Source organism: Ursus arctos, unplaced genomic scaffold, assembly GCF_023065955.2.
Source record: "Ursus arctos isolate Adak ecotype North America unplaced genomic scaffold, UrsArc2.0 scaffold_34, whole genome shotgun sequence".
In the NCBI taxonomy this organism is placed as follows: domain Eukaryota; kingdom Metazoa; phylum Chordata; class Mammalia; order Carnivora; family Ursidae; genus Ursus; species Ursus arctos.
The window spans coordinates 6,838,492-6,865,838 of record NW_026623030.1 but is presented as its reverse complement, the minus strand read 5'-3'; the positions used below and the strand labels follow the sequence as shown (position 1 = coordinate 6,865,838).

The 27,347-nt window shown below is 44.4% G+C and overlaps 1 protein-coding gene and 1 pseudogene across 1 annotated transcript in view; one reads left to right on the top strand and one right to left on the bottom strand.

The window, feature by feature from the left end:
* Positions 1-1,672: 1,672 nt before the first annotated feature.
* The window catches only part of AFG3L2 (AFG3 like matrix AAA peptidase subunit 2), a 45,254-nt gene continuing 19,579 nt past the window's right edge, over positions 1,673-27,347 (bottom strand). The window contains exons 10-17 of the mRNA XM_026486265.4: positions 25,720-25,873; positions 17,812-17,919; positions 17,587-17,712; positions 15,299-15,409; positions 12,353-12,468; positions 8,247-8,447; positions 6,310-6,504; positions 1,673-2,510 (exon numbers count right to left, since the gene is read on the bottom strand). Coding sequence (XP_026342050.1) covers positions 2,268-2,510; positions 6,310-6,504; positions 8,247-8,447; positions 12,353-12,468; positions 15,299-15,409; positions 17,587-17,712; positions 17,812-17,919; positions 25,720-25,873 — 1,254 coding nt within the window. The 3' untranslated portion in view covers positions 1,673-2,267. The remainder of the gene's footprint in view (positions 2,511-6,309; positions 6,505-8,246; positions 8,448-12,352; positions 12,469-15,298; positions 15,410-17,586; positions 17,713-17,811; positions 17,920-25,719; positions 25,874-27,347) is intronic.
* On the top strand, positions 18,722-25,094 carry LOC113245905 (WW domain-binding protein 11-like; annotated as a pseudogene).

Here is a 27,347-nt window from a genome sequence, read left to right as displayed (position 1 = left end):
TTTCTGCCCCTTTGAAGTTAGCTGTGAACGTGACTTTGCTTTGGCCAAAAGAATGTGAATAGCACGTCACTTCCAGGTCGAAGTGTCTAAATGCTAGTTCTGGACCCTCAACTCTTGACTCTGACGGATTCCTCCAGTAACTGCTGAGCACAGCCCCCTCTGACCTTTGTTGGACAAGGAAGGAGCGAGGAAGAAATGACTGTCATTTGGAGCTATTTGGATCTGGGGTTACCCCACAGTATAACCTAGCTCCCCCACCTGACAGAAGGCCCGAGCTCTGTGATGCCATGGCTTACACCCAATAACTATTCTGTGCTGAGCCCCAACCTTGGGAAGACAGGGAATCACTAAAGACCACAGCATGACTTGAACTGTGGTGAAAACAGGCCCCATTTCTGCAGAAATCGGAACTATCCTTTGTGAGACCACAGTAAAAATAAGTATCTTATCATCCACATCTAACCTGGAAATGTGTAAGTTTGACTGACCTTGGGAGAGAGAAAGGATGAGTGCTGTGAGCCGCTGGTGTGAGTCAGGCTCCATGAGGGAGCCAACATGAGCATTGCTCACCGCAGTGCTGTGGGCCTCCTTGTGCAGAGCAGGAAACCCGAGGACGGCTGTGGTAGCTATTCCAGGCCATGCTGGCTGCCTTCTAAGACTCCACAAGCTTGAATTAGAAATGCAGACGTGAGTTACCATCTGACCAACCACCTCATGCACAGCTTTGTCCCTTTCCTTACTGAATCAAACCTGACTCATGTTTGGCACCACCCACTTCATTCCACTCAGGAGGCCTCGCAGCCAAGGCCTACCAGACTCCTGCACTTGCTGGCGCCTCTCCCTGCAGTGGCATGAGGAAGTACAGTCTCCTCACTGTCTACGGATTGCGTGGGGAACAGCACACTGACACCCTGACGGCCAAGTGAATCATACAGCCTTCAAACAATTCTTCCCTGAATCACCTCCCACAAACATCCTCTGAGGAAGAGACGCAGTCAATGTGTTACCTCTGCAGGTCACTGGGCAGAGCAGCTGAGAGACTGCAGTATGAGCGGAGGGGGGCTCCCATGCTCCTGGAATACTGAGTTCCGGCGTCCACACAGACGGTTCTGCGGTCCGGTGAGCTGGAGCTCGGCATCTCTGGGCCACCTGGAGGCGTGGTCCCGGGACAGAGCAGCCTGCCCACGCCGCCTCCCTCCCCAGCGGTCCAGTGCTGCTCCCAGGATGCCATCGGAATCTGCCTCAAGTCTGAGAAGCCGTTGTTCCCACAACATACTTAACTGCATCAAGAACACACAAGGCAAGCTGAAATAACAGAGCCACGTGATGGCCTGGGACAGCCGCCGGACCTGCTATGATCAGACAGTGACTGCCAGACCCAGCTGCCAGGACCAACGTCTGGTCATGACCAGCCTAGTGACCAGCCTTACATGACCAGATGTACCTGATGCCATTATCACTGATTCTTGCACTGACTTTGCATTAATGTACTTTATATCCAGAATTCATCACTCCAGAATGTACGAATCTAGAAGTTACCAAGCCTCTTGTGGGAGCTGGTAAGAACCAGCAGGACTGAGGTTTTGAAGGATTCCTCTCTCCCATCAGAACACTTAATTCCTTTCCATTATGTTTCCTAAAAGAAAATACCGCAAGCATACAACAGTAACCCTTTGTTGAGTTCAGAAGGAAAAAAGTACAGTACACTTTATTTCTGATGTAAAGAAGCCGTATTTACATAATACATTCATGTTTGTAGGTATGCTACAGCTCTCCATAGAAAACCATTCCATTAAAACAGCAACATGTGATCTGGATTCAATCTTTGAAGTATTAAGTCAAATTAAAATATCCTTATCAGGACTCCAATGTAATTTCACAGCTCATCCACAGAGGGAAACTCTGAAGGGAAATAGGAATGAAGAGTGGGTGATGGAAAGAGAAAAATACACCTCTCCCCCACGGGCAAGCCTCCACGGATGGTCGATTGATCCCCGACACACATCAGCCGGCACCACGGATGGCAGAGGGAGCGGCGCTGGGTGCCCTCTCCACGCTCCCAGCCACTGTCTGAGAGCCTGGCGGGCTCGGGGACACATTCTCCTGGGCCTTTAGAAAGTCACCCTGACACCCAGGCAGTGACTTCAGAGGCTGAGGACTAAGGACTCCTCTTCCCACCATCTCAACCAGGTCAGCAGATGGTTGTGATTAACCCCGCAGTGCCCTTATTCCTCTGAGAAAGCCAGAGTCGACCACGAAGCCACAAGCTAAAATGGTCTCCCTTCTCGGATCTGGTTGGCGATTTTCTCATCCTGGGGCTCCTCCTTCTCCTTTTCCCGTTCTTTGTTCCAGTCCTTAAGGCCCTCTGGAAGCGAAGTGTCCTCATCCAAGCTGCCAGTGCCTTCTACAAATTCTTCATAGGTAGATTTTTCCGCAAATGGTCTGGGGCCCAAAAGTTCAACCATATCATTCTTATCTAACACTTCTTTTTCTAATAATAGAAGAGCAACCTGAAATATGAACAATTCCCATTAAACACAATTACTTCGCAAAGTTTTTGCAAAGCTAGTGATTTTTTTATTCATAGCTAACCCCATCACAAACAGGATTTAAGACCGCTGAAAAAGATATGGACAAGGTCCCAGGATTTTAGAGTAAAATATACAAAATATTGGAAAAACAAATGTCCACCAGTAAGAGAGGAGCTAAATACATTTTGATACATTCACACAGTGAACAAGTATGCACCTGTAATGAAAAATCTGCTCTATATTCATCTTAGAGAGGCATGTTCAGTGAGAAAAAGCAAGATGCACACCCCTTACCGTATGCTACATTTGCCTTTAAAAGGAGAGAAATATCTATCTTTTTATGTGCTTACATGTACACAAAGAAGTTCTGGAAGAACACATTACAAACTTATAGAAGTGGCTGGGAGGGCAATTTGAAGGAAAGGGTAGAAATAGGGTAAGCAAGAAATTTAAAAAGTTGTTAGTTGGAAAAGATAAAGACAAGGGCAGAGATACAAAAGGAAGCCAGGAAGGTTTATATGAACACATGTATCTTGAAGTTCTAGTCATTTCTATGCTTGAACCACAAATCTGACAGTGCACATCTTAACAGGACATCAGGAAAGGGACACCTGACCAACTATGTGTATGGAGGTGAGTAAGGGTGGCAGGGGAGCAAGACAATGGTTATCAGAGCGTCTGACCTTTACAAAGACAGCAAAGCAGGTTAAAATATCAATTGACCTCATAAAATAGATTTAGTTCCTAAGGTAACTCCCTACTTAGAAATTTGACTTACCTGCACTTTTACACTAGATGCCATGGTTTTAAGGATACCAAATAATAAAGCAATTTTATTCTGTTTTATCAATTTAAAAAAAAAACGTTATTATGGAATATCGCAAATATGCATAAAAGCGGAAAATAACATATCCCCATGTAGCCACTATCAACAGTCCTCAAATTAGAGCCATTTTTGTCTCATCTACTCCCTAGATTACTCTAAAGAAAACCCCAGCTGTCATATTTTATCCATATATATTTTGGTCTCTATTTCTAAGGGATAAAAACTCTTAAAAACCTAACCAGGTTATCTTCTTAAACCACCATTAATTCTTAATTTGCCTATCTACACAGTTGTGGGTAACCACTTACGCTGCAGTAATATATTTTATTTAACCTAATATATCAAATGCAGTATCATTTTTCAAAAAGATTTATTTATTTATTTATTTATTTATTTATTTATTTATTTATTATTTATTTATTTTAGAGAGTGAGGAAGGGGGGAGGGGCAGAGGGAGAGGAGAGAGAGAGAATCTCAAGCAGACTCCAAGCTGAGTGTGGAGCCTGACACAGAGCCCAATCCCATGACCCTGAGATCATGACTTGAGCTGAAATTAAGAGTTGGACACTCAACCAAGCCACCCAGGTGCCCCACACACAGTATCATTTTAACTGCATTTAACTACATTTAACAAAGTAATGATAGAAACAATGAGATATTTTACATTCTTTTTTTTTTTTTTTCTTTTCATGGCAAGTCTTTAGAACCCAGTGTGCTCAGAGCACACTTCAACTGGGACTAGCCACATTCAACAACACAGGCTTGGTCAGAGGTTAATGGCAAGGGCTCTGCAGACAGAACACTGGGTCCAAATCCTGGTCTTGCTGCTTATCAACTGCATGACCCTAAGCAAAGTTATTTAACCTCTCCATGTGCTCATTTCTTCTGTAAAATGGGATGATAATGTTTCAACCTCCTGAGGCTGCAGGGAGCTTTAGAGAAGTTTATACATCTTATGCAGTATTTGGTGCACATGAGATGATGGGTGGATGCTAGCCGGTTACTCTTATTCTCCTAAAGCTTAGCCCTTATGTATTATCCTGTCTAGCAAAGGAGTAAACTGAGGCCCGGAATTTGGAGGACACTAGTCCAAGCAGCAAACTCTCCAGCCACGTCTCCTCTTGATGGCTCCCTATCTCCTGACTGGCTCAACATTACTCTTCACAGATTTTATTTTCTCAAATGGACCAAACAGTACTTCAGAACACTGCAATGTTTCAAGATCCTCACTCCGTTGAACCAATTTCCCTTTCCCAAACATGTCTTTGTTACCACTGTCAGTACATGCATCGTACATGCAGAAGGATAGGTAACTGGGTGAAACTCCCTGGACCTGGTTGGCACCTATGGCGTGCACCTGGAATCTTCCTCTTGAATCCGTGTATGCACACTGTCCTCCTGCAGCCAGGGGTCTTGAGTGAGCTCCTCCACTGTCTTCCATAGCTTAGGTCCTTCTTTTCCACAACTGGCTATGGGGGGACCACCAATAGATCCTATCTCCAGTCTGGACCTGCTGTTCTTATTTCATTTGCAAATGCCCACTGCCTGTGTTCTCTTGGGTTCGAGAGTGACCCCCACCCCCTGTGTTTGCCACTAGGAGTCATCTCAAGGGCTTTCTTCTAGTTCACTCTGTGCATTTAACCAATCAATTTTTTTTAAACCAATCAGCTTTTTCAGATCTGCCTTTGCCCTACTTCCACTGCTAGCCCCAGCACCGTGTCAAGACTGTGAGACCCGCAGCAGCCTCTGAGCTGGTCTCTGCCACTCCCCCGGGCTGGCACACTGCCGCCACGCTCTCCTGCAATGATGAACTTCATCGTTTCAACACTCTTTAAGGACGCCTTGCTATAAAACGAAGGGGCTGGATCAGATCATTTTGAAGGTCACTCTTATTTCTAAAACTGTGTTTCTAAACCTTCTAGCTAGCTTTTGAGAACCTCCATACTGCAGCTCCCTCCCAACTATCCACTCAGCCTTGCCCTGCTCCCCACACACTTCCTGCTCCCCAGGCCTCCACGCCGCCATCTGCTCCCATCCTCAACTAGTTCACTATAATCTGACTACCCTTCTACATAAAATCTCGGTTCTATCTTCTATACGAAGCTTTCACCGACCACTCTGATCTTCCTCTCAGAGCTCGTGTGTGTGCTTTCCAGTGTGCAGGGCTCCCCCTCTCTCCGCCTGCACTGGGCACTTTTGTGAAAAGACATCTCAGATGCTTCTGGATTGCCTTACTGATGGAACAGCATATCTTGGAATATTCTTTTATTCGTGGCAATCCCTCCTAGAAGGCTTTCTCCTTTGTGCCTTAGGAATGTGGAATGTTCAAAGAAAAAAAATTCTAATTTGGGTTGCATGGATTCTGAATAATTAGTAGTTTACTGGATGCAAGAAATCCACTGAATTCAGAAGGAAGCCCTCCCTTTGGTAGGAGCTATCCTATGAAGTAGGACAGAAAACACAGAACGTATTTATTCGCAAAGCTCAAAATTAAACCAAAGGTAATTTTCATGTGCCAATTTCACGTGGGCTAGCTTTTATTTACACTTTCATCACTACCTGTTTATTCCAGAGGTGAAAGACAACGGTAAATTCCCATCAGTCCACTGTGCTCCTTACTGAGGCGTACGGGTAACACACACGGTAGGGGGAGGGCTGCCTCACTTGTGTATTTTGTGGTTATTATCAGATTCCATTAATCCTGCACTCACATTCTAACAGCCACAAGTGCTGGGGCTGTGTCCTCCTTTTGCTCACTACTGCACTTCCACCGGCTCCGAGACAGAGCAGACACAGAATCAGAATGAAGAAAGGAACCAAGACTTAGCCAGTTACAGGAAATGCTACTGTCTATAAACTAACCCAAATAGTCAATCCATCACTTTAACCCTTCTTTCTTTTTCTTTTTTTGGAAAAACCACGTGGAGAATTATTCATATGACTAGCACCTACCTTCTCCACATCAGCTTTCTTCTCTGTGAGGAGAGCCACTGTTCTTTTATAAGCATCATTAATAAGTATCCGTACTTCGTCATCTATCAGTCTGGCAGTGGCTTCGCTGTAAGGCTTCTCTAAAACCATATCGCCTTGACGTGGGAGATCAAAGGAGATTTGCCCAACCTTTTCATTCATGCCAAACTGAACAATCTGGAAAAGAATACATGGTTAGTGGTGGGCACTGGGTTCTGCTGACAGGCTGACTTATAAAATGACAGGGAGTTTTTATAATGGCATTAACTCTGCACACTTCACTGTAATACCTCTTTAACCTGGCACAATCTACATGGCAGCCCTGGGTTGGCTGAGTGGACAAGGGTGTTCTGTGCAGGCAGTGCAGCAATGGATAGCATTTTAAACTACTCAACTAGGGACACAAGACAAGAAACCCATGGACAACATCTATGAGACCCGCAAGATACTTCTCCCTGCGTGAGGGCAAGGAGAGAAGCAAGAAGGATCCGACAGACCCAAGAGGATAAACCTGCCCTCCAGGCTCTTCCGGGAAAGGGCAGTGTGCCAACCTGAGAACAAGGGATCCTGGAAAAAGCGTGTGCATTTTCCTGTTACCTGAAGACATGGGGCCTAGCCCGGACCCTAGGAGCCCCCAAAACCAAAAAGCCCCACATTAAGAAGTTTCTGAAAGTAAAATCCAAATTGACTAGAAAAGAGAAGGCCCAGATGAAAGTGAGGAGTGGGAACAGAGCCAAGAGAACTCAGAAAGCAGGAAGCCACACTTGGTTTTTGTTTTTTTTTAATTAATTAATTTGAGAGAGAGCGAGAGAGCATGAGCTGGGGGGGAAGGGCAGAGGGAGAGGGAGAAGCAGACTCGCCGCTGAGCAGGGAGCCTGACGTGGGGCTTGATCCCAGGACCCTGGGGTCATGACCTGAGCCGAAGGCAGACACTCAACAGACTGAGCTGCCCAGGCGCCCCTCAAGTCTTTTTTAAAAAAGACTATTTTTTTAGGGATGCTCTCCCGCTCTCTATCAAATAAATAAAAAAGACTTAAAAAAGGGACAGACTAGAAGAAAAGCTGACATATGGGCGATAGGAGTTTCCAAAGAAAGTCATCTATATGAGGTTCCGAGACAGCAAAACTGTATTGTTTGGGGATGTATGCACCAGGGATAAACAAGGAAAATGTGGGTATGGCAGTAACAAGTCAGGAGAGCGGCTGGTCCAGCAGGAAGGGAGGGGACCAAGAAGGGACGCTCTTAGGGACAGCTCTTCGAGTACCGGCAGTGTTGCACTGTGGGATCACGGAGGCTTACAATAGAACTTTAAACTCTGCATACGTGCTTTGTAGACTCTTAGTAATATAGGTAGCCCCTGCCTTTCGAAAGTTCATCTTGTGCCGCTTCATTTTGGACCTACAGCAGTACTGCCGGAAGACCTACAGCAGTACCTCTTTCGCCAACCGGAAGAAACTGAAAGAGGACTTTCCCTGTTATGAAAAAAGGTGAAAAGAGCATTCCGCATGTGTTCTGCAGTGAGCTGTTCCAGAAGCAGCACACCCCTGAGCAGTGAGCAGCACTGCCAGGCTCCATGACAAGACGTGTCCCAAGGTCTAGCAGTCTACCAGAGGTTAGTTTTGCGGTCTGGTAGCTTTCAGAAACTTCTCCATCTCAATTAACAGTAACTGCTTCTTCGCTTTCAGTCATTTCAGCTTTCAAAAGGTTTAATAGGAATGCTCGACATTCAGATAGCGGGAGAAATCTGTAAACTTTAAATGTTATACCACCAAAAAAAAAAACCTGTTTCTTTCGGGAATTCTTGCCTGAAAAGCCTAAGCTGTTCAACCCAACAGTACTGTTTCAGAGCCAGCCACAAATGTCCATTTCTTGGCAAACGTGAGAAAGCAAGGAAGAAACACTCCATTTCATATACTTACTTGAGCGTAGGCACTCTGAGTTACTTTTCTCAAGTCATCTTGAGCACCGGTTGTAATCCTTCCAAAGAAGATTTCTTCCGACACCCGGCCGCCCAGGGTCATGCACATCCTGTCCAAGAGCTGCTCTTTGGTGTACAGGTATTGTTCTTTGGGTAGGTACTGGGCGTAACCTAGTCCTTTGCCCCGCGGGATGATGGAGACCTGGCAAGTAGAAAACACGCAAAATGCTGAGGATTCCGCCACCAAACGCTGACCACGATGTTTATCCATATATAGATAAGCTCGCTGCCGAAACCTAAGCACAGCAGCTGGGCAACCCGTCAGCCTTGGCAAGACGAGATCTAGCAGGAGCTGACTGTTCAGGGGGAGTATTTTCTCTTAGAATAACTTCGCCTTAGAGTTCTACAAAGTATTTCTTGTCTTTTTATAAAACACACTTGAAATTATTTAGTCTTGACCAAAGGACAGCTGGTGAGGGAGGGCTCCTTCTGACAGCTCAAGCCTAGGTGCCATTCAACTTCATGGAGCCCCAGCCACCTCCTCCTTTACAGGACCAAGGGGAAGGCAGGCAGACCTAGGTGCTCGGCAGCCTGCATTTTCTTTCCTAGTGCTTTTTGCAACAGAGTAAATTCCTTAAATTAAAAAAAAAAAAAATCAACTTTATTGAGGGATAGTTTATATCCAGTAAATACACCCATTTAAAATGTACAGTCCAATGAGTTTTGACAAACACAACCTCCTACCACAACAGAGATACAAAATCTTTTCTTCGTCCTGCAAAGTTCATTTGTATTCCTTTCTGGTCAGTCTTCGCTCCCCTGCCCACCCGGCTACACTCCAGGCCCAGCTGGGGATATGCGACCAGTCCCTATGGATTAATTTTTTTTTTTTTTTTAAGATTTTATTTTTATTTATGTGACAGAGAGACAGCCAGCGAGAGAGGGAACACAGCAGACGAGTGAGAGAGGAAGAAGCAGGCTCCCAGCGGAGGAGCCCGATGTGGGACTCAATCCCGGCACGCCGGGATCACGCCCTGAGCCGAAGGCAGACGCTTTAACGACTGCGCCACCCAGGCGCCCCCCTATGGATTAATTTCTGGCACTGCATATAAACGGAATCACACAGTATGTACTTTAATGTGTCTGGTTTCTTTCACCGTTTCTGAGATTCACCAGCACTGCTATGTGTATTAGTAGTTCATTCATTTTTACTGCTGGGTAACATTACATTGTATAAATACCCCAAACACCCACTTCATTCCTGAGGGACATCAGGGTTGTCTCCAGCTTACTGCTATTATGAATGAAGCAGTTAAAGTCTTTGTGTGGACATGTTTTTATTTCTCTTGGGTGATTATAGAGGAGTGAGATTGTTTGGTGGTATGGAAGCATTTGTTTACCTTCATAAGAAACTGCCAAACTGTTTTTCAAAATGGTTATAGCATTTCACATTCTCATCATCAATGGATGAGAGCTCCGGCTAGACTGACATCTACCAACACTTAGGACTAACTTTTTAACTTTGACCATCCCAGTGGGTATGTGGTGGTATTTCACTGTGGTTTAGTTTGCACTCTCCTGATGACTAATGAAATTGAGTATCTTCATGTGCTTCATGTCCACTTGTATACCTTCAGCTCTTCTGCCCATGGTTTCACTGGGTTGCTTATTTTTGAGTTTTAAGAGGTGTTTTTTTTTTTTTTCCATATTCTAGATACAAGCCCTTTGTCATATATATATACTGCAAGTTTTTTCAGAATATGTGTCTTGCTTTTCATTTTCTTAACAGTGTCTTTCAAAGACAAAACATTTTTAATTTTGATGAGATCCCATTTATTAACTTTTTCCTCTGTGGTTCATGCTTTTTGTGTACTAAGACATTTTGCCTATTTAAGGTTACAAAGATTTTGACCGACGTTCTCCTCTAAAAGTTTATTGTTTTAGCTTTTACAAACTATTTCAAATTAAATTTTTTTGAGAGTCAATAACCTTTTTCCCCACATGAACAGTGAGCTGCCAGAATCATTTGTTGGTAAGACAATCCTCCCCACCTTGAATTACTGTGGCACCTCTGTTGAAAATCAATTATGTGTGAGGCTCTATGTCTGGGCTCTATTCCATCCCACTGATCTGTTTAGTCCCTTCCACAATACTACTCTTCATTACTGTAGCTATATACAAGGTCTTAAAATTGGCAGTGTAACCCCTTCAAACTTACTGTTTTGGCTATCCTAGTTGACCTGATTTCCATATAAATTTTAGATGTGCTTATCAATTTCTACAAAAAAATTCTGCTATGTCTATGACAGAGATTACTGAAACTATACATGAATCTAGGGAGAATGGTGATAACATTGAAGGAAATAGTATATCTCTCTTTTTTTTTTTTTTTTTTTAAGATTTTATTATTTGACATGGGGCGCCTGGGTGGTGACGTTAAGCGTCTGCCTTCGGCTCAGGGCGTGATCCCAGCGTTCTGGGATCGAGCCCCACATCAGGCTTCTCCGCTGGGAGCCTGCTTCTTCCTCTCCCACTCCCGCTGCCTGTGTTCCCTCTCTCGCTGGCTGTCTGTCAAATAAATAAATAAAATCTTTAAAAAAAAAAGATTTTATTATTTGACAGAGAGAGCGAGCAAGAGAGAATGAGTGGGAGGAGGGGCAGAGGGAGAAGCAGACTCCCTGCTGAGCAGGGAGCCCAGTGCAGAACTCGATCCCAGGACTCTGGGATCATGACTTGAGCCAAAGGCAGATGTTTAACCAACTGAGCCACCGAGGCATCCCTATATCTCTGTTTTTATTTAGGTCTTGTTTCACAGATCCTACAAGTACCTTAATAAATGTATCCCTACATATTTCATGTTTCTGGATGCTGTTGTAAATGAAACTGAATTTGTAAAATTTCATTTTCTAATTGTTCATTGCTAATATATAGAAATACAACTGATTTTTGTATACGGATCCTGAATTCTGTAACCTTGCTAATTTCACTTATTGGTTCTAGTGGCTTCTCTGTAGATTCTCTATGGTGGTTATTTATTTCCGTATTTATTTATTTTTTAAAGTAAACTCTACCCCAACGTGGGGCCTGAATTCATTACCCCAAGGTCAACAAGAGTGGTACCCTTTACTGACTGAACCAGCCAGGCACCTCTATCTAGGATGTTTTCTGCACACTTTAATGTTATCTTCTCTGTAGTCCCCTTGCTTCAGGGGATCCCCCTCCATTTCCAGTCGTCCCCTGACATTGCAAGTCAGACTGCGGCTTCCTGTTGTTCATGCTACACCAGTCTGGGGACCACACTCAGTTGAAAAAGCAAAAATATACCAATCTCACTTCATGCACCCATCTTTCAGATTTCCCTTCGGTCTCTGCTTTCTTTTTTGCCAGGCTCTCTGGGGTCTCCCTGTGCAGGCATAGTTTAGTGGTCAGCTAGGGAGCTGGGCAGTTTCTACTTGGAGTGGGTCTCATTCCTCTGTAGCTTTCTTGCTTCCAGGATTTTCCTGTTAAATTTCCAATATTCTTCAAATCCCAAATTCTTTCCTCTGCCACCTCACTATGATAAGATCAGCCTCTTCCATCGCTGTGGCCATAGAAAAAACCCTCAGGCAAGGCAGCCACGAGCTCCCAATTCTAATCCACTGCAGCTACTGCTTTTCAAAAGGAAGCTCTCCTCCAGCTTTGGTCTCCTTTGGACACTGTTCCATCCCTTTAAATAAGTTTTCTTTTTTTTTTTTTTAAAGATTTTATTTATTTATTCGACAGAGATAGAGACAGCCAGCGAGAGAGGGAACACAAGCAGGGGGAGTGGGAGAGGAAGAAGCAGGCTCATAGTGAAGGAGCCTGATGTGGGGCTCGATCCCAGAAAGCCGGGATCACGCCCTGAGCCGAAGGCAGACGCTTAACCGCTGTGCCACCCAGGCGCCCCTAAATAAGTTTTCTTTCCAAACTTTGTAACTTCTCTGCAGGAGGGTTTGCATAACCTCTTCATCCCACCATCATTACCAGCTGTCTTGGCTAAAGCCTATCCTTTGTGGGAATGCCATTTTCTCCTCAAGTAATTGCTCACAGGATCAGTTGGCTTGCTTACTGTTCAACAAACTGCTTTACCTTTAAAAGTGGGTCCGCATGTTCCAGATACCACCCGGCAACTGCATGACCTGCCTCATGGTACGCCACGGTCTTCTTCTCCTCGGGCTGCAGAACCTGGGTTTTTTTCTCTAAGCCTGACAAAATAGTAACAAAAAACCAAAACCACTGCCTCAGTGGCACCGACATAAAAAGATAGTTGTACAATCAACACACTGCCTTATCTAAAAGGTGACTTAGAGACTAAGCTGCCTATGATAGCTTGGAAATTCCCAACCACATTCAGACTAAAAGTGAAGGGCCAACTCTAAAATACACCCAGCTCCCTACAGAATGCATTCACTACCCCCAGGCCCACTTTTTTCCTAACTCTCCCACTCTTTTGAGCCATATATCTTGGGCAATAAAAATGCAAAGTACAATTCAGCACCTAAGTCACTTTAAAACATAAAATTCAGAGAAGACAAAGAGGTCTGGAATGATCTCCTTTTTAATGCAGGTACTTGGAATTACCAAACGCTAGGTAAACAAACAGGCATGAGACTGCTTGCTCTCTGTTCCTGATGGAAGGCATACAACAGAGGAGGAAGGGAGCTGGCTGAAGATCTGAAAATACCTAGTCAGCGAGTTGGCTAGGCCAATGCTACAATACCAGGCACACTAATCAACTGACCCAGGGGGATCCAAGAGCCAGCAGCGGGGTAGACCTGAGAAAATAAACCCAAGAGACCCCCCTGGGTGGGGGGACCCCTACTCCAAGTACAAGTTCTCTGGCCTGGATCAAGGTGGATACTAAACCTCCTTTGCCCTTTTGTACCACAGAGACATAGTTTGTACTAATACAAATCGCCACGTGTGACAAAAGTAGTTTTGTTGTGTTCAAGGTAACACATCTGAGAGAATTTCTCAAATGATAACATCTTAGTGAGTCTGAAAGATTTAAAAAAAAAAAAAGAGTGCTATGTTCCCAATAACATAACCCAGGAGAATAACAGAGCTGGAAGGGCGGAGACTTACCGAAGGAGAGTTAATAAGTAGAGATAACAGTTCTTGCTTATATAAGAAAACAAGAACCCTGACCCCACCACCCCAGTTTATCCCTCGAAGTTTACATTTTCCCAGGGTGCCTACTCCAGGACAACTGCTTGTGGCCAGTGTAAACTGGTAGCTGAGCTGTGAGCAGGTAAGTGTCTGTGCACCTCAGAGCGAGAGCCCCTCTTGGACTTGCCACCCTGGCGTCTTTCACACTGAGCACCGACTGTCCCCCCACCTAAAAGGCATAGACAGATATGCAGCTTTCACCGGCCTCTACAGTGAATTGCTTCCATTCTACTTACAACTCTATCAACTTAGATTTTTTCCTTTCAGTAACGAATTTCTAGAATAAGTAGTCCATTCATTCGTTCAAGGGTTATTTACGTAGCACCTAATCCAGCTTAAACACACTGCTATACTAGCCTCTAGATCCTCGCTGGACTCTCCATTAATTTGGCTTTGTATTATCCACTCAGTTGAAACTGTCATGTCAGAAGTCACCAAGAACAATCTCGTTGCCAAATCCAAGGTCATCCTCCTCAATGTCTCACATCACTTGATCTTGCTCACGAGTGCTTTATAAACGTGTCTTTGCCCTTATCTTCCATCTCTTCTAACCTCCTGGGTCTCCTTTAATGGCATCTTTTCCTTGTCTTATTCACTGATGCACCTTCTGGGCCTGTGGCACGCAAGCTCTGGTGACTCCACTGGCTCACTTTCCTCCCCTCTGCTACCAAATGCAGGAAGTGTTTACTGTGTGGGCCCTTCCCCCGGAGCCCTCTCACCCACCCCCACGCCATAGGAACCACAGTCTGTGGCACTGTGGTGCTGCACAGTGCCACATGGATAGCCTGCCCCATCTCAAATTCTGCCCATCTCATCTTCTGCCAAACCAGCTGCCTCTTGAAGCACCCCATTCTTCCCAAGGCCTGTAAGGCTGTCCTTTATTTTTTGCCTATTACCACTGGAACAACTTATGCTAAAATCCACTATCTCACATTAATGACTACAAGGGTCTCTGCCTTCAGATGCTTCCCTCTTCTTCAACGTCAGAGTCTTTTTATTAAAATATCACTGATTATCATGCTACTCAATGACTCAAGAAAAATTCCACGTTAGTTCAATACTGGCCGCAGGACAATAGTTTAAAAAGCCCTTTAGCTTAACGTTCAAGGCTTTCTAAAATCTAGACTTAAGCAATTATTTCCAGCTTTGCCTTACCTCCCAAAGGAACTTAGTCTGACTGGCTTACCTTCCCTCCCTGAAACACACATAGGGTATAACACTGCTACCAACCACCTTCTGTTCCTGCCACTCTGACACCAACCTCGTCTTTCAATTGAGCCTGCTTTAAATCCCGCCTCTCCTGTAGAGCCCTGCCTGACCCCAGTGCCCTTCCCTTCTTTGAATGCCCAAGCTCTGGAATTGCTAGTTATCTTTTTATGGGTATTAAATTGTAAGCTCCCCAGAAAGCAAAGAAAACAGCTTATGTATATCCCTGACTGTGCTTGTGGGGTGAGCATTTCCTGCCTAAACAGTTGTTATAGCTGTTTACCCATCACCTATACCTAGCAGAGAGCACATTTAGTTCAAGCAATACGATTTTTGGAAACAGAAAGGTTTCCTTCAAAACACTGGACTGGTATAATTCAGGGGAAGACACTTTGCTGCCTGCTGCCATGTGAGTAAGTTGTGCTGTGCAATGCTGTCTGTCTCAGACTCACCCAAGCCAACAGCATCCATCTCTACAAGACCGTGGCTGGGGGTGGGGGTGCACCCTCGCAGCACTGAGGAAACACAGCAGGTCCATGGTAACCCTAGGCTGGGTGGATAGACTTTTCTTTGCTTCTAGATCTTGCCAAAACAGAAAAACCCATGGCCTCAAACTCATTTTATCAGCCTTTTGACTTGAGTTACATTCAGTTTGCTTACCACCAATCACTCGCTCAATTGCTTGTTCAAAGTGTTTCTGATTTATGGAATCTGAAAGGTGTCTCGCAGCAATCAGAGCCGCTTCATTACAGACATTAGCAACATCAGCTCCTACAAAATGAATGTACAGAACAGCTTACCCACCAAATATACTCGAACTGATTCGTCACACATTATGGATAACCATATCCACAGTCAGTTTCTCAACCAGCAGTAGACTGAATAGGGTTTAATGTAATATAATTCAGTTTGATTCATGATAACCGTAAGCTCTTCTAGCATTCAGTAGTAACCTGGTACAATCCTGGTCCTTTGAACTAAGAAGCAAGTATTAGTAGTAAGTAGACAATTATGGGCAGCTACCTTTATAGGCAATATGGCTCATACAACAGTGAACTAAGACAGTCTTTAAAAAATGCCCATTAATTAACTTAGTTCTACAAGCTCTGCTGGGAGAGTGACTAATGTGGATATCAGGCAACACGCTGAAATATAATGAACATAAGCATTAAAATAACTCAGTGCATTCAGTTAAGTAACTGAAGTTAAATATGTGAAGCCTGCCAAATGCTTTCTAGATCCATAAGTCTCTTTTTAAAAATTAATTAATTTAACTTATTTGAGAGAGAGACAGTATGACTGGGGCCAGGGGGTGGGCTGAAGAGGGAGAAGCAGAGTCCCCACTAAGCAGGGAGCCCGACATGGGGCTGGATCTCAGGACCGAGATCATGATCTGAACCAAAGGCAGACGCTTAACCGACTGAGCCACCCAGGTGCCCCCATAAGTCTCTTTAAATTCACTTTTCAGATGAAGTACATGGTAACTCAAATAAGCTATAACACCTGTATATACTCAATCAACACTGAAATGTTATAAATTCCGAAGTCCAAAGATAAGAAACAAGTAAAAAAGTTAGGACATTTGAGATGCCTATCTTCTTCTAACCATACACTTAAATATATAACCCTCTCAGACTCTCTAAATGTTCCTCTTTAAGAAAGGCTCACATTTTACATTTAAAAACTCTTGGAATAAGCACAAGCAAAGATGCTCAACATCCATAGTCATCAGAGAAATGCAAATGGACCCATGAGGATACACCCGGGTGGCTACAATAAAAAGGCAATGACGAGCATTGGCAAGAACATGGCAAACTGGAACGCTCATACTCTGCTGGAGAGAATGTAAAATGGCATAGCCACTTCAGAAAACAGTTTGGTAGTTCCTCAAAAAGTGACTCAGCAGCACTACTCCCAGGTATATAACGAGAGAAATGAAACGTATGTCTACACAAAAGGCCTATACATGGACGTTCATAGCACCATTATCTCTAATAGCTGAAAGATGGAAACAACGCAAACGACGGATAAAGATGTGGTCTATCCACACAATGGAACGTGATCCAGCTGGAAAAGGGATGAAATGCTGACACATTCTGCAACACAGCTGAACTCTGAAAACACTATGCTAAGTGAAAGAAGCCATGCAGGAAAGATCGCATGTTGCATAATTCTTTTTATATGAACTGTCCAGAATAGGAAAATCTATAGAAACAGAAAGTAGGTGAGGCATTACCTAGGGGGGGTAGAGGGAGTGGCTGCTAATGGATTCTTCTGGGGTGATGAAAATTATCTAAAATTAGACTACAGTAGTTACAATGTAACCCTGTAAATACACTGAAAACCACTGAATCATATACTTTACAATTCACAGACGAATTTTATGGTATGTGAATTTTGTCTCAATTAGAGTTGTTTAAAAAAAAAAACAAAACCAAAACCTCACAAGGCACCTGGGTGACTCAGTTAGTTGGTTGAGCGTCTGACTCTTGATTTCATCTCAGGTCATGATCTCAGGGCGGTGAGATCCAGCCCCATGGCAGGCTCTGTGTTCATCGGGGAGTCTGCCTGAGATTCTCCCTCTGCCTGTCCACTCAACCAAGGGCTCATGTGCGCTCTCTCTCAAACAAATAAATGAATCTTAACAACAACAACAACAACAAACCCCCTAAACCCAAATACAAATAATCCAGAGGCAGGAGGAAGAGGGTGGGGTATATGTGAAGGTTCCACATGAATTAATAATTGTTCCTGAAGCTAGGTGATGCCTGCAGAGGGTTTCATTACACTATTTTCTCAACTTCCGTAGATGCGTGAAATTTCCCACCATAAAAAGGTAAAAATATATACTGAAGAGGCCCCAAGGTGAGAGGTAAAAGTAAACTGGTACCTGGCAAATGTCATTGACCTAAAGGACTAACACACAGAATGGGCTCTGTTCCACTCACCTGAAAACCCTGGAGTCAAGGATGCAAGTTTTCTTGCCAGTTTCTCCTTTTCCAGGGCACTGTCCAGTTTCAGTGGTCTGAGGTGAACTTTGAAAATAGAAGCTCTTCCTTTTATGTCAGGTGGTCCTTGAGAAATTATTTTTAAGGGGAAAAAAAAAAATCACAGTGAAACAGTTACATCTCTCCTCAAAAGAACTGGACTGAACCCAATGAAGATCATCTCACCAATAAAGATTTGCCTATCAAAGCGCCCTGGCCGCATCAGCGCTGGATCTAGAATATCTGGTCGATTGGTGCCTGCCAAAATGACGACGTTTGTTGTTGTGTTAAAACCTAAAGAGACAATAACAAAAATGCAAGACTTAAAGCTTTAATAAAGCATAATTTTTCTAAACACAAATACTGAACACTTGAATTTATATAACTATAAATTGAGAATATGATGTCCATTTTTTAAACGCTTAAAAAATGTTTTTAAAGGTTTTATTTATTTGAGAGAGAGAGAGAGTGGGCACGCAAGAGTGAGTGTGCATGAGTTGGGGGGAGGGGGAGAGGGAGAAACAGATTCCCCGCTGAGCAGGGAGCCCCGACTCGGGACTCGATCCCATGACCTCAGCTGAAGGCAGGTTAACCAACTGAGCCACCAGGTATCCTCATTTTTTAATTGTTTTAAAACCAGTGAGCTCAGAGGTGCCTGCATGGCTCAGTCAGTTGAGCATCAGACTCTTGATTTCAGCTCAGGTCATAATCTCAGAGTCCTGGGATCGAGCCCCACGTTGGGCTCAGTGCAAAGTCTCCTTGAGATTCTCTCCCTCTGTCCCTCCTTCAACTCAAGCTCACTTGCTCTCTCTCGCAAATAAATAAAACCTTTAAAAAAATAAAATAAAATCAATGAGATTAAATTTGCAAACAATGTGTCTAACCTCTCTGGGTCACAGGACAACCCAATGAATATTTGAAGACAGGTATCAAACTACACCTCAAACTTCTTACTCAGGCTCAACTTGCTTGGTTCTACCGGCCACTTCTCCAATGTCAATGCCTTGGCTATAGAGCCTTCACCCTCAGGCCTCTGGCCCCAAAAGAGCTCTGGTACTGTTACCCCACATTTATGGCTCTACATGGACTGACCACCATGCGGTAAGGGAAGAGCTCTATCTTCTTAATCTGGATATAGACAGACCTTGTTTTATTGCACTCTGCTTTACTGCACTTCATACATATTATGTTTTTTACAAATTGAAGGTTTGTGGCAACCCTATGCTGTACAAGTCTATAAGTGCCATTCTTCCAATAGCAAAATTTGCTCACTTTGTGTCTCTATCACATTTTAGTAATTGCAATACTTCAACATTTTCACTATTATTATTATTAAAGATTTTATTTATTTGAGAGAGAGAAGGAGAGAGCACAAGCCGGGGGGGAGGCAGAGGGAGAAGCAGAATCCCACTGAGCAGGGAGCCCGATGTGGGGCTCGAACCCAGGACCCTGAAATTGTGACCTGAGCCGAAGGCACACGCTTAACTGACTGAACCACTCAGGCACCCGTTGTTATTTTTTAAAAGATTTTATTTATTTATTTGAGAGAGTGTGAGAGAGTGTGCGTAGGTGAGGGAGAGGGAGAAGCAGACTCCTTGCTGAGCAGGGAGCTTGACTTGGGGCTTGAAACCAGGAGCTGAAGGCAGACACTTAACCAACTGAGCCACCCAGGCACCCTCATTTTCATCACTGTATTTGTTGTGGTGACCAGTGATCAGTTATCTTCAATGTTACTAGTGTAATAGTTTTAGGGCACCACAAACTGCATCCATACAAGTGAACTTAATTGATAAATACTGTGTGTGCTCTTGACTGCTCCAGCGACCAAGCGTTCCCTGTCTCTCTACCTCTCCTTGGGCATCCCTATTCCCTGAGACACAATATTGAAATCAGGCCAATTAATAACCCTACAGAGGCTAAGTGTTTAAGTGAAAAGAAGAGTCGCATGTCTCTTACTTTACATCAAAAGCTAGAAACGACTAAGCTCAGTAAGGCGGGCACGCTGGAAGCCGAGACAGACTGTAGACTGAAAGCTAGGCCTCTCGTGCCAAGCAGTTAGCCAAGGAGTGAATACAAAGGATAAGTTCCTGAAGGAAATTAAAATGCTACTCCAGTGGACACATGGTGATAAGAAAGCAAAACAGCCTTATTGCTGATATGGAGAAAGTCTGAGTGGTCTGGATAGAAGATCAAACCAGCAACAGCGTTCCCTTAAGCCAAAGCCTAATCCAGAGCCAGGCCCTAGGTCTCGTCAATTCTGTGAAGGCTGAGAGAGGTGAGGAAGCTACAGGAGAAAAGTCTGAAGCTGGCAGAGGGTGGTTCGTGAGGTTTAAGGAGAGAAGCTGCATAACATAAAAGTGCAAGATGGAGAAGCAAGTGCTGATGTAAGCGATCAGAAGGCCTGGCTGAGATAGTGCGAGGGCGGCTACGCTGAACACCTTTCGATGTAGACAAAACAGCCCTATATTGGAAGCAGATGCCATCTAAGACTTTCACAGCTAGAGAGGAGTCAATGTCCGCCCACAAAGCTTCAAAGGTCAGGCTGACTCGCTTGTTCACTGCTAATGCAGTTGGTGACTTTAAACTGAAGCTAGTAATGCTCATTTACCATTCCCAAATCCCGGCGCCCTAAAGAATTATGCTAAATCTCTCTGCTTGTGCTCTAGAAATGCAACAACAAAGCCTGATAACAGCACATCCATTTACAACATGGTTTACTGAAAATTTTAAGCCCACGGTTGAGACAGCTGCTCAGAAAAAGATTCCTTTCAAAATGTTACCGCTCACAGACAATGCCCTGGTCACCCAAGAGCTCTGATGGAGATGCAGAGAGTAATGTTTCGTGCCTGCAAACACAAAAGCCATTCTGTAGCCCATGGATCAAGGAATAATTCGGACTTTTAAGTCTTATTTTTAAGAAATACATTTCATAGGACTGTAGCTGCCACAGATAGTAGGAAGGCTTCCCCATTCTAGATGCCACTAACAACGTACACGATTCATGGGAAGAAGTCAAAATATCACCACTGCCAGGAGTTTGGAAGAAGTTGATTCCACCCCACATGGATGACTTTGAGGGGTTCAGGACTTCAGTGGAGGTGGTAACTGCAGATGTGGTGGGAACAGCAGGAGAATCACAAGTGGAGCCTGAAGGTGGGACTGCTTTGCTGCAGGCTCATGGTAACACTGTAATGCATGAGAAGTTGCTTCTCATGGATGAGTAAAGGAAGTGGTTTCTTGAAATGGAATCTATTCCTGGTAAAGTTGCTGTGAAGATTGTTGAAATTACAGTAAAGTAGGGCCCCTGGCTGGCTCAGTTGGTGGAGCATGTGACTCCTATCAGGGTTATGAGTTCGAGCCCCACACTGGGTGTAGAGATTACTTGAAAAATAAGATCTTAAAAAAAAAAAAGTTGGGGGGAGGTGCCTGGGTGGCTCAGTCAGTTAAGCATCCGCCTTCAGCTCAGGTCATGATCTCAGGGTCCTGGGATTAAGCCCGAGTGGGGCTCCCTGCTCCACAGGGAGTCTGCTTCTCCCTCTGCCCCTCCTCCTGCCTCTCCCTCTGCCCCTCCTCCTGCCCCACTTGTGCTCTTTCTCTCAAATAAACTTAAAAAACTGCCACAGCCACCCACCCTTCACAGCCGCCACCCTGATCAGTCAGCAGCTGTTAACACTGAGGCAGGACCCTCCACCAGCAAAAAGATTACAAATCACTGAAAGTTCAGATGATGGTCAGCATTTTTTACCGATACAGCATTTTTTAATTTAAGTATGTACATTTTTTTAGACACATATTGCACTTACTGGACTATAGTATAGTGTAAACATAACTTTTATATGCACTGGGAAACCAAAACATTCATTTGACTCGCTTTATTGCGATATTCACTTTATAGTGGTGGTCTTGAACCGAATCTCCAGTATCTCCGAGGAGTGCCTATACAATGCCGAGCTCAGTCACATAAAGCAGTTCAATACTCAGCACTGTATTACCCTCTCTGAGCACACAACAGCATCTGTGTATCTTACAGCAGGAAGCATTCTTATATCCTACAAACTGGCTTTCCTAATAAAAGAAAAAGCTGACTAATGTGGAAAGATTGCTATTCTCATAGGAGGAGTATTTAAAATCTGCCAAATTCACACTTGGTTATGCATGGGTTTTCCTGATGCTTCAGAGTCATAAATGTTTTTTTTTTTTTTTTTAAAGATTTTATTTATTTATTCGATAGAGAGAGAGACAGCCAGCGAGAGAGGGAACACAAGCAGGGGGAGTGGGAGAGGAAGAAGCAGGCTCATAGAGGAGGAGCCTGATGTGGGGCTCGATCCCAGAACTCCGGGATCACGCCCTGAGCCGAAGGCAGACGCTTAACCGCTGTGCCACCCAGGCGCCCCCATAAATGGTTTTAAGAATGAGACTATCGGGGCACCTGGGTGGCTCAGTTGGTTAAGTGTCTGACTCTTAATTTCAGCTCAGGTCATTCCGGGTGGTGAGATCAAGTCCTGTGTCAGGCTCCCCGTTTAGCAAGGAGTCTGCCTGAGAGTCTCTCTCTCTCTCTCTCCCTCTGTCCTTCCCCCCTCTTCATGTTTGCTCTCCAAAATAAATATATCTTAAAAAAAAAAAAAAAAAAAAAGAGGGGCACCTAGGTGGCTCAGTCAAACGTCTGACTCTTGGTTTCCACTCAGGCCATGATCTCAGTGTCAAGGGATCGAGCTCCATGTTAGGCTCTGTGCTCAGCTCAGAGTCTGCTTGAGATTCTCTCTGCCCCTCCCCCTACTCTCTCTCTCAAATAAATAAAAATCTTAAAAAAAAAAAAAAAGAGTGAGACTATAATTCTTTTGTGGATCATTTCACCAATTTTTCTCTTATTCAACAGCAGGGACAAACAACACAACACCAATATTAAGTTATGGCACGCTGCTAGGTTAGGAATATTTTGCTATTATTTGTACTGGTACAGGGGAGCCTTAAAAAAGGGCTGTTTTAGAGAATGCTTTTTAAAAATTGATACTATCAGCATAAGGATTCTCAGGTTAGAATATAGAAAACAATTAGAAAGTGTAGTTTATCTCCAAGACTGAAGACAGGAAAGAGACTAATTGTCGAGGCCCCAGCCCTGTGATGGCAGGAGAACAGGAAGCCTTGTGGCAAAGACCCAGCTTGGATAGCAGGAGGCGTGAAAGAGAGCATGCCGCAGGTTGTACGAGCTGCAAAATGCACTCGCGATTATCTAGAACTGCGCTGTCCGGTGCAGCAGCCGCGAGCCACGTGCAGCTACTGAGCATGTGTGGCTCGTGTGACCGGAGTTGTGCTGGAAAATTTAAGGTGCCCTGAATTTTGAATTTAGTAAAAAGAAAACCAGTGTCTAGTATCTCATTAATCATTTTTGTATTGATTACATGTAAACTGATATTTTGGATATATTAAAGTGTATTAAAATTGAAAAAAAAAGTGTAGTTTAAAATATGAAAGACCTCCAAGATGGTGGTGGCTGGGTGGCTGACTGGCAGACAGAGGTGAAGGCCCCTATGAGGTAGAAGAGGCCGAGAATTGTCCCCTCCCCATTTCTTAAGTTCTAGGAGCCCAGCAGAAGTGTTGTTTTGTTTTTTGTTTTCATGAACAAGTACATACATACATATAAGCTGTCAACATGGATGGAGAACTACACCATCCACCAAGAGTGGAAAATTTATGAACCCCACAAACCAAGCCTGAAAAGAAGCCCGAAGACAGAATTAAAGAAGAACAAAAAACAGTGCATGATGGTATGAGCTGCAGTTTTGAAAATGAAGGATCCCACACAGATTATCCAGAACATGGAGAAATTGGATGGAGTTTAACCCGGTGCCTCAACCCCACCACTTGAATGCGAAGGCGCTGAAAGACGTGTAAAGAGCTGCACGAGACCTCTGATGTATTACTCTACAACTCTATGAAAAGGAGAATCCGGATATTTACAAAGAATTGAGAAAGCTAGAAGCAGAATACGAACAGAAGAGGGCTCAACGGAGCTGATAGCCTGACGCTGTCCAGAATGCTCGGCCTGAGAGAGCAGACGGTATTCCCTTGCCGGATGTTCCACAGGCTCCTTCCAACATCCTGATCCACCAGGACATTCTACTTCCTTGTGTCCAGACACCCTCCACCCTTAGAAGACCCCAGCCTCAGCCTATGGACCTCCAACAGGGGCAGTTTCTATACTTCCTCTTCTTGGACATGGTGTGCCATGTTTGCCCCCTGGCAGAGAACCTCCTGGTCCCCCCCGCAGTCCATCACCTCCTCAAGTCTTGCAAATGTATGGCCGCAAAGGGGGCTTTGCCCTAGATCTTTCCCCTTGTAGACAGGATAAAGACATGTTATGTAGCCTGGAATGCTCAATAGGGTCATGATGAGGACGTTTCCAGCACGAGTGAAGATAAGCATGATGCCCGTACTGATGACAGTGACATTGACAGATCAGATGGAGAGAGTGAAGGGGATGAATTTGTGCATCGTGACGATAACGAGAGACAATGAAGAAAAAGAGTCAGGTCTGAGTTTAAGATTTATAGATATGCCTAGAAAATCAAGGAAAAAAAGAACATGAAGGAGCTAACTCTTCCTCAAGCCATGATGCTTTGAATGGCAGGTCAGGAAATCCCTGAGGAGGGATGAGAAGTAGAAGAATTTTCAGAGGATGACGACGAAGAGGATTCTGATGATTCTGAAGCAGAAAAGCAATCACAAAAACAGCACAGGGAAGAATCTCTTTCCGATGGCACATCTACTGCTTCTTCACAGCAGCAACCCCCGGCCCCCAGTCTTCCTCCTTCTCAGATCCAAGCACCTTCCGTGCTAGGACCACCTCCTGGACCACCTCTGGGAGCTCCTCCATTCCTGAGACCACCTGGAAGGCCAGGACTCCGAGTACCTTTACCCCGACTTTTGCCTCCAGGCCCACCACCAGGCCAACCCTGTGGACCTCCCCCAGGTCCACCTCCAGGTCGGCCTCTTGGCCCTCCTCCTCAGGAAACCTCACCAAGGCTACCTCCCCCCTGCACCTCCAGGTATCCCTCCACTTCATCCGGGCACAAAGTGCCCCCCTTCAGTGTCTCCACTTGGACCTGCCCTACTTTTTCCCACCAGCTCCCTTGCCGAACCCGGGGTTTAAGTGCTTCACCCAACTTGATTCAGCGATTCAAGGTGAATGATACAGGCGCAGCCACCAATGAGAAGAAAACCACAGCAATCCATCAGTGCCAAGCCACAGATCATTAACCCCAAGCCAGAGATTACTCGATTTGTACCCACTGCATTGAGAGTACGTTTGGAGAAAAAAAGGGGTCACTGCTGCTCCCCAGAGAAAGTCAGAGGATGATTCTGCCGTGCTTCTTGCCACAGCAGCTCCCACATCTGGTCCATCTGGTCCTGTCCCAGTGCAGACTAAAGATGATGTTTATGAAGCTTTCATGATGGAAGGGCTCCTGTGACAGCTCTTAATGCCAGAGTAGGCTTCCGCTCCCATCAGTGGTTTGTGGGGAAAGAGGCTCTTACTAAACTTAGTGAAAGAGTGACTTTCACTGTCAAGGTATTTTTAAATTTCAGTTCAAGGAATATCCTAAAGTTTAAGCCTTATTCAGAATTTATTGCATTAAGAGATGATTATTTCATTCAGAATAGACTGCTTACTAAAGTGCTGCTAACATCCATTCCCTTTCATATCACGATTTTCATCCCGTTTGTTCCCCTTCTGCAATTCTTTGGAAACTTGGGACTGGGGGGCGGGGGGGACATCTTTGTTATTTATTTGTTTTGATTCTCTTCTTGTGTGCGGTGGCCACCGGAGTAGAGATTTCTGAAAAAAGTTTGTTTTTACCCCATCTTGCCTTTCATGTTTGAGTTATTTTAATATTTTCTTCTAAGTACTTTTGCAATCTATTAGTGAAATGGATTGCAATGTCATTTCCTAATACAAAGCCAGATATGTGGGAAGAAAATGTACAATCCTTTGATTAAAATTATTTCCTACTGACCTAAACTTTAAGTGTTTCATGGAATAAATAAATGTTCTACACCAAGAAAAATAAAATAAAATACGAAAGCTTGAATATTCACCATCCATTTCCACAAGCAGCTGATTGAGTGTATTCTCCTGCTCACTCTGTCCCCCAAAGTTGCCTCTTCCTCTCTTCCTTCCCACCGCATCTATTTCGTCAATGAAGAGAATGCAGGGGGCGTTCTTGCGAGCAAGGGCAAATAAGTCTCGGACCTGGATGAAAATATAAACACTAGAGTCACTTGACAAGTGAATATTATCTTCCTCCTACTAAAATAAGCATCATGCTTCCATCCAATAGAAAATCTTTTTGTTACACTGTACAGTACATATTTAAAAAGTTATAAGGAAGGAGGTGGCAAATGAAGTTGGTTGATAACTGATTTAAGGTAAACAAACATCTCTATAATAGCATAAGTTACTGTATATATATATATATATGTCATATATAATATATGCCATAGGCACTAAAATTATCTATTTTTATAGCAACTTATTAATACTACACATTTTTGCCCTACAAAAAGATAACACGATAGAACTGTAAACTTTATATTCAGTTTAAAAGTTCAAACTACTCTGGGGTTTGCATTTCATGCCCAAGGCAGCTGATGACAAGCAGACACTTACTAACAGATCTAGGCAGTACATATACACACAGCCAAGGCAGTCACTTACCCACGCCCACGCAGTGACCACCCCAGAGCGTAAGACAGTGTCCTGCCCTCAGCCCTGCTGCTACAGGAGCAGGTGTGAGGCCCCGCACCTACATTCTATCCTACTAAACATGTCCCCTCAGGCCACTGGTTCAGGTGGGCTGAAGGAGTGGCCGTCCCCACATCTCACCACCAGTCAAGAGTTCAGAGTCTCACCCTATCACCTGCCCCTTCTAAGAGATCCAGAAATAGTCTCCTATGCGTCACATCCCTCTTCACCTCACTCACCAAAGTCCAAGTCTCCCTGCCTGGACTTACAGGTGTTCATTGCTATACTTCTACGAACACATCCTCTAGCGTAACTCATGTCCCTCTAGAGCCTCCCCCGCTGAACTCCAGAACTGTGATCAACAGACCCCCAACCTCTCACACTCTTCCCTAAATACCTCCTTCACCCTCTAGCCTGAACTCAAATTTGGCTGTCCCTGAAAAGCTCTCAACTGGAAGGCGTTTTTTGTCTTTCTTTCTGGGCCCATGGGAGTTGAAGTCTATCACACATGCCATGACTACTGCCAAAATAGTTGTGCTGGAAAACCCCTGCTCAAGGAGGCTCTCACCGTGGGGCAGACACATTACCCTCCTTGTTGTAGCACTCCCTGGGCCTGATTTCCTACTCTTCCACCCCACCCCACCCCATCCCCATTGGACACTATTTTCTTAGTGGTTCCTGGCTGGTCCATCCCCTGATGCACCTGTTTCAATCACCTTCTGTTATGCTCTGCCATGGCCAGCACTGCCAAAGTTTCCCTACACAACCAGCTTCCCGCAGTCTACTCTGACCCCCTCCTATCAGTCTGGCCTGCTTATGTGCTCAAGCCTCTCTGATAGCTGGCTCCTCTTAGATCTCTACCTCATTAGATTCATTGCTTTCCCACCACCCACAGCTCCTGTCCTGTCGTCAATCAACCCCACGGCTCCCACCCATATCACATTCCCCAGTCCAACATCATCAACACTTAACTCCTTCAGAC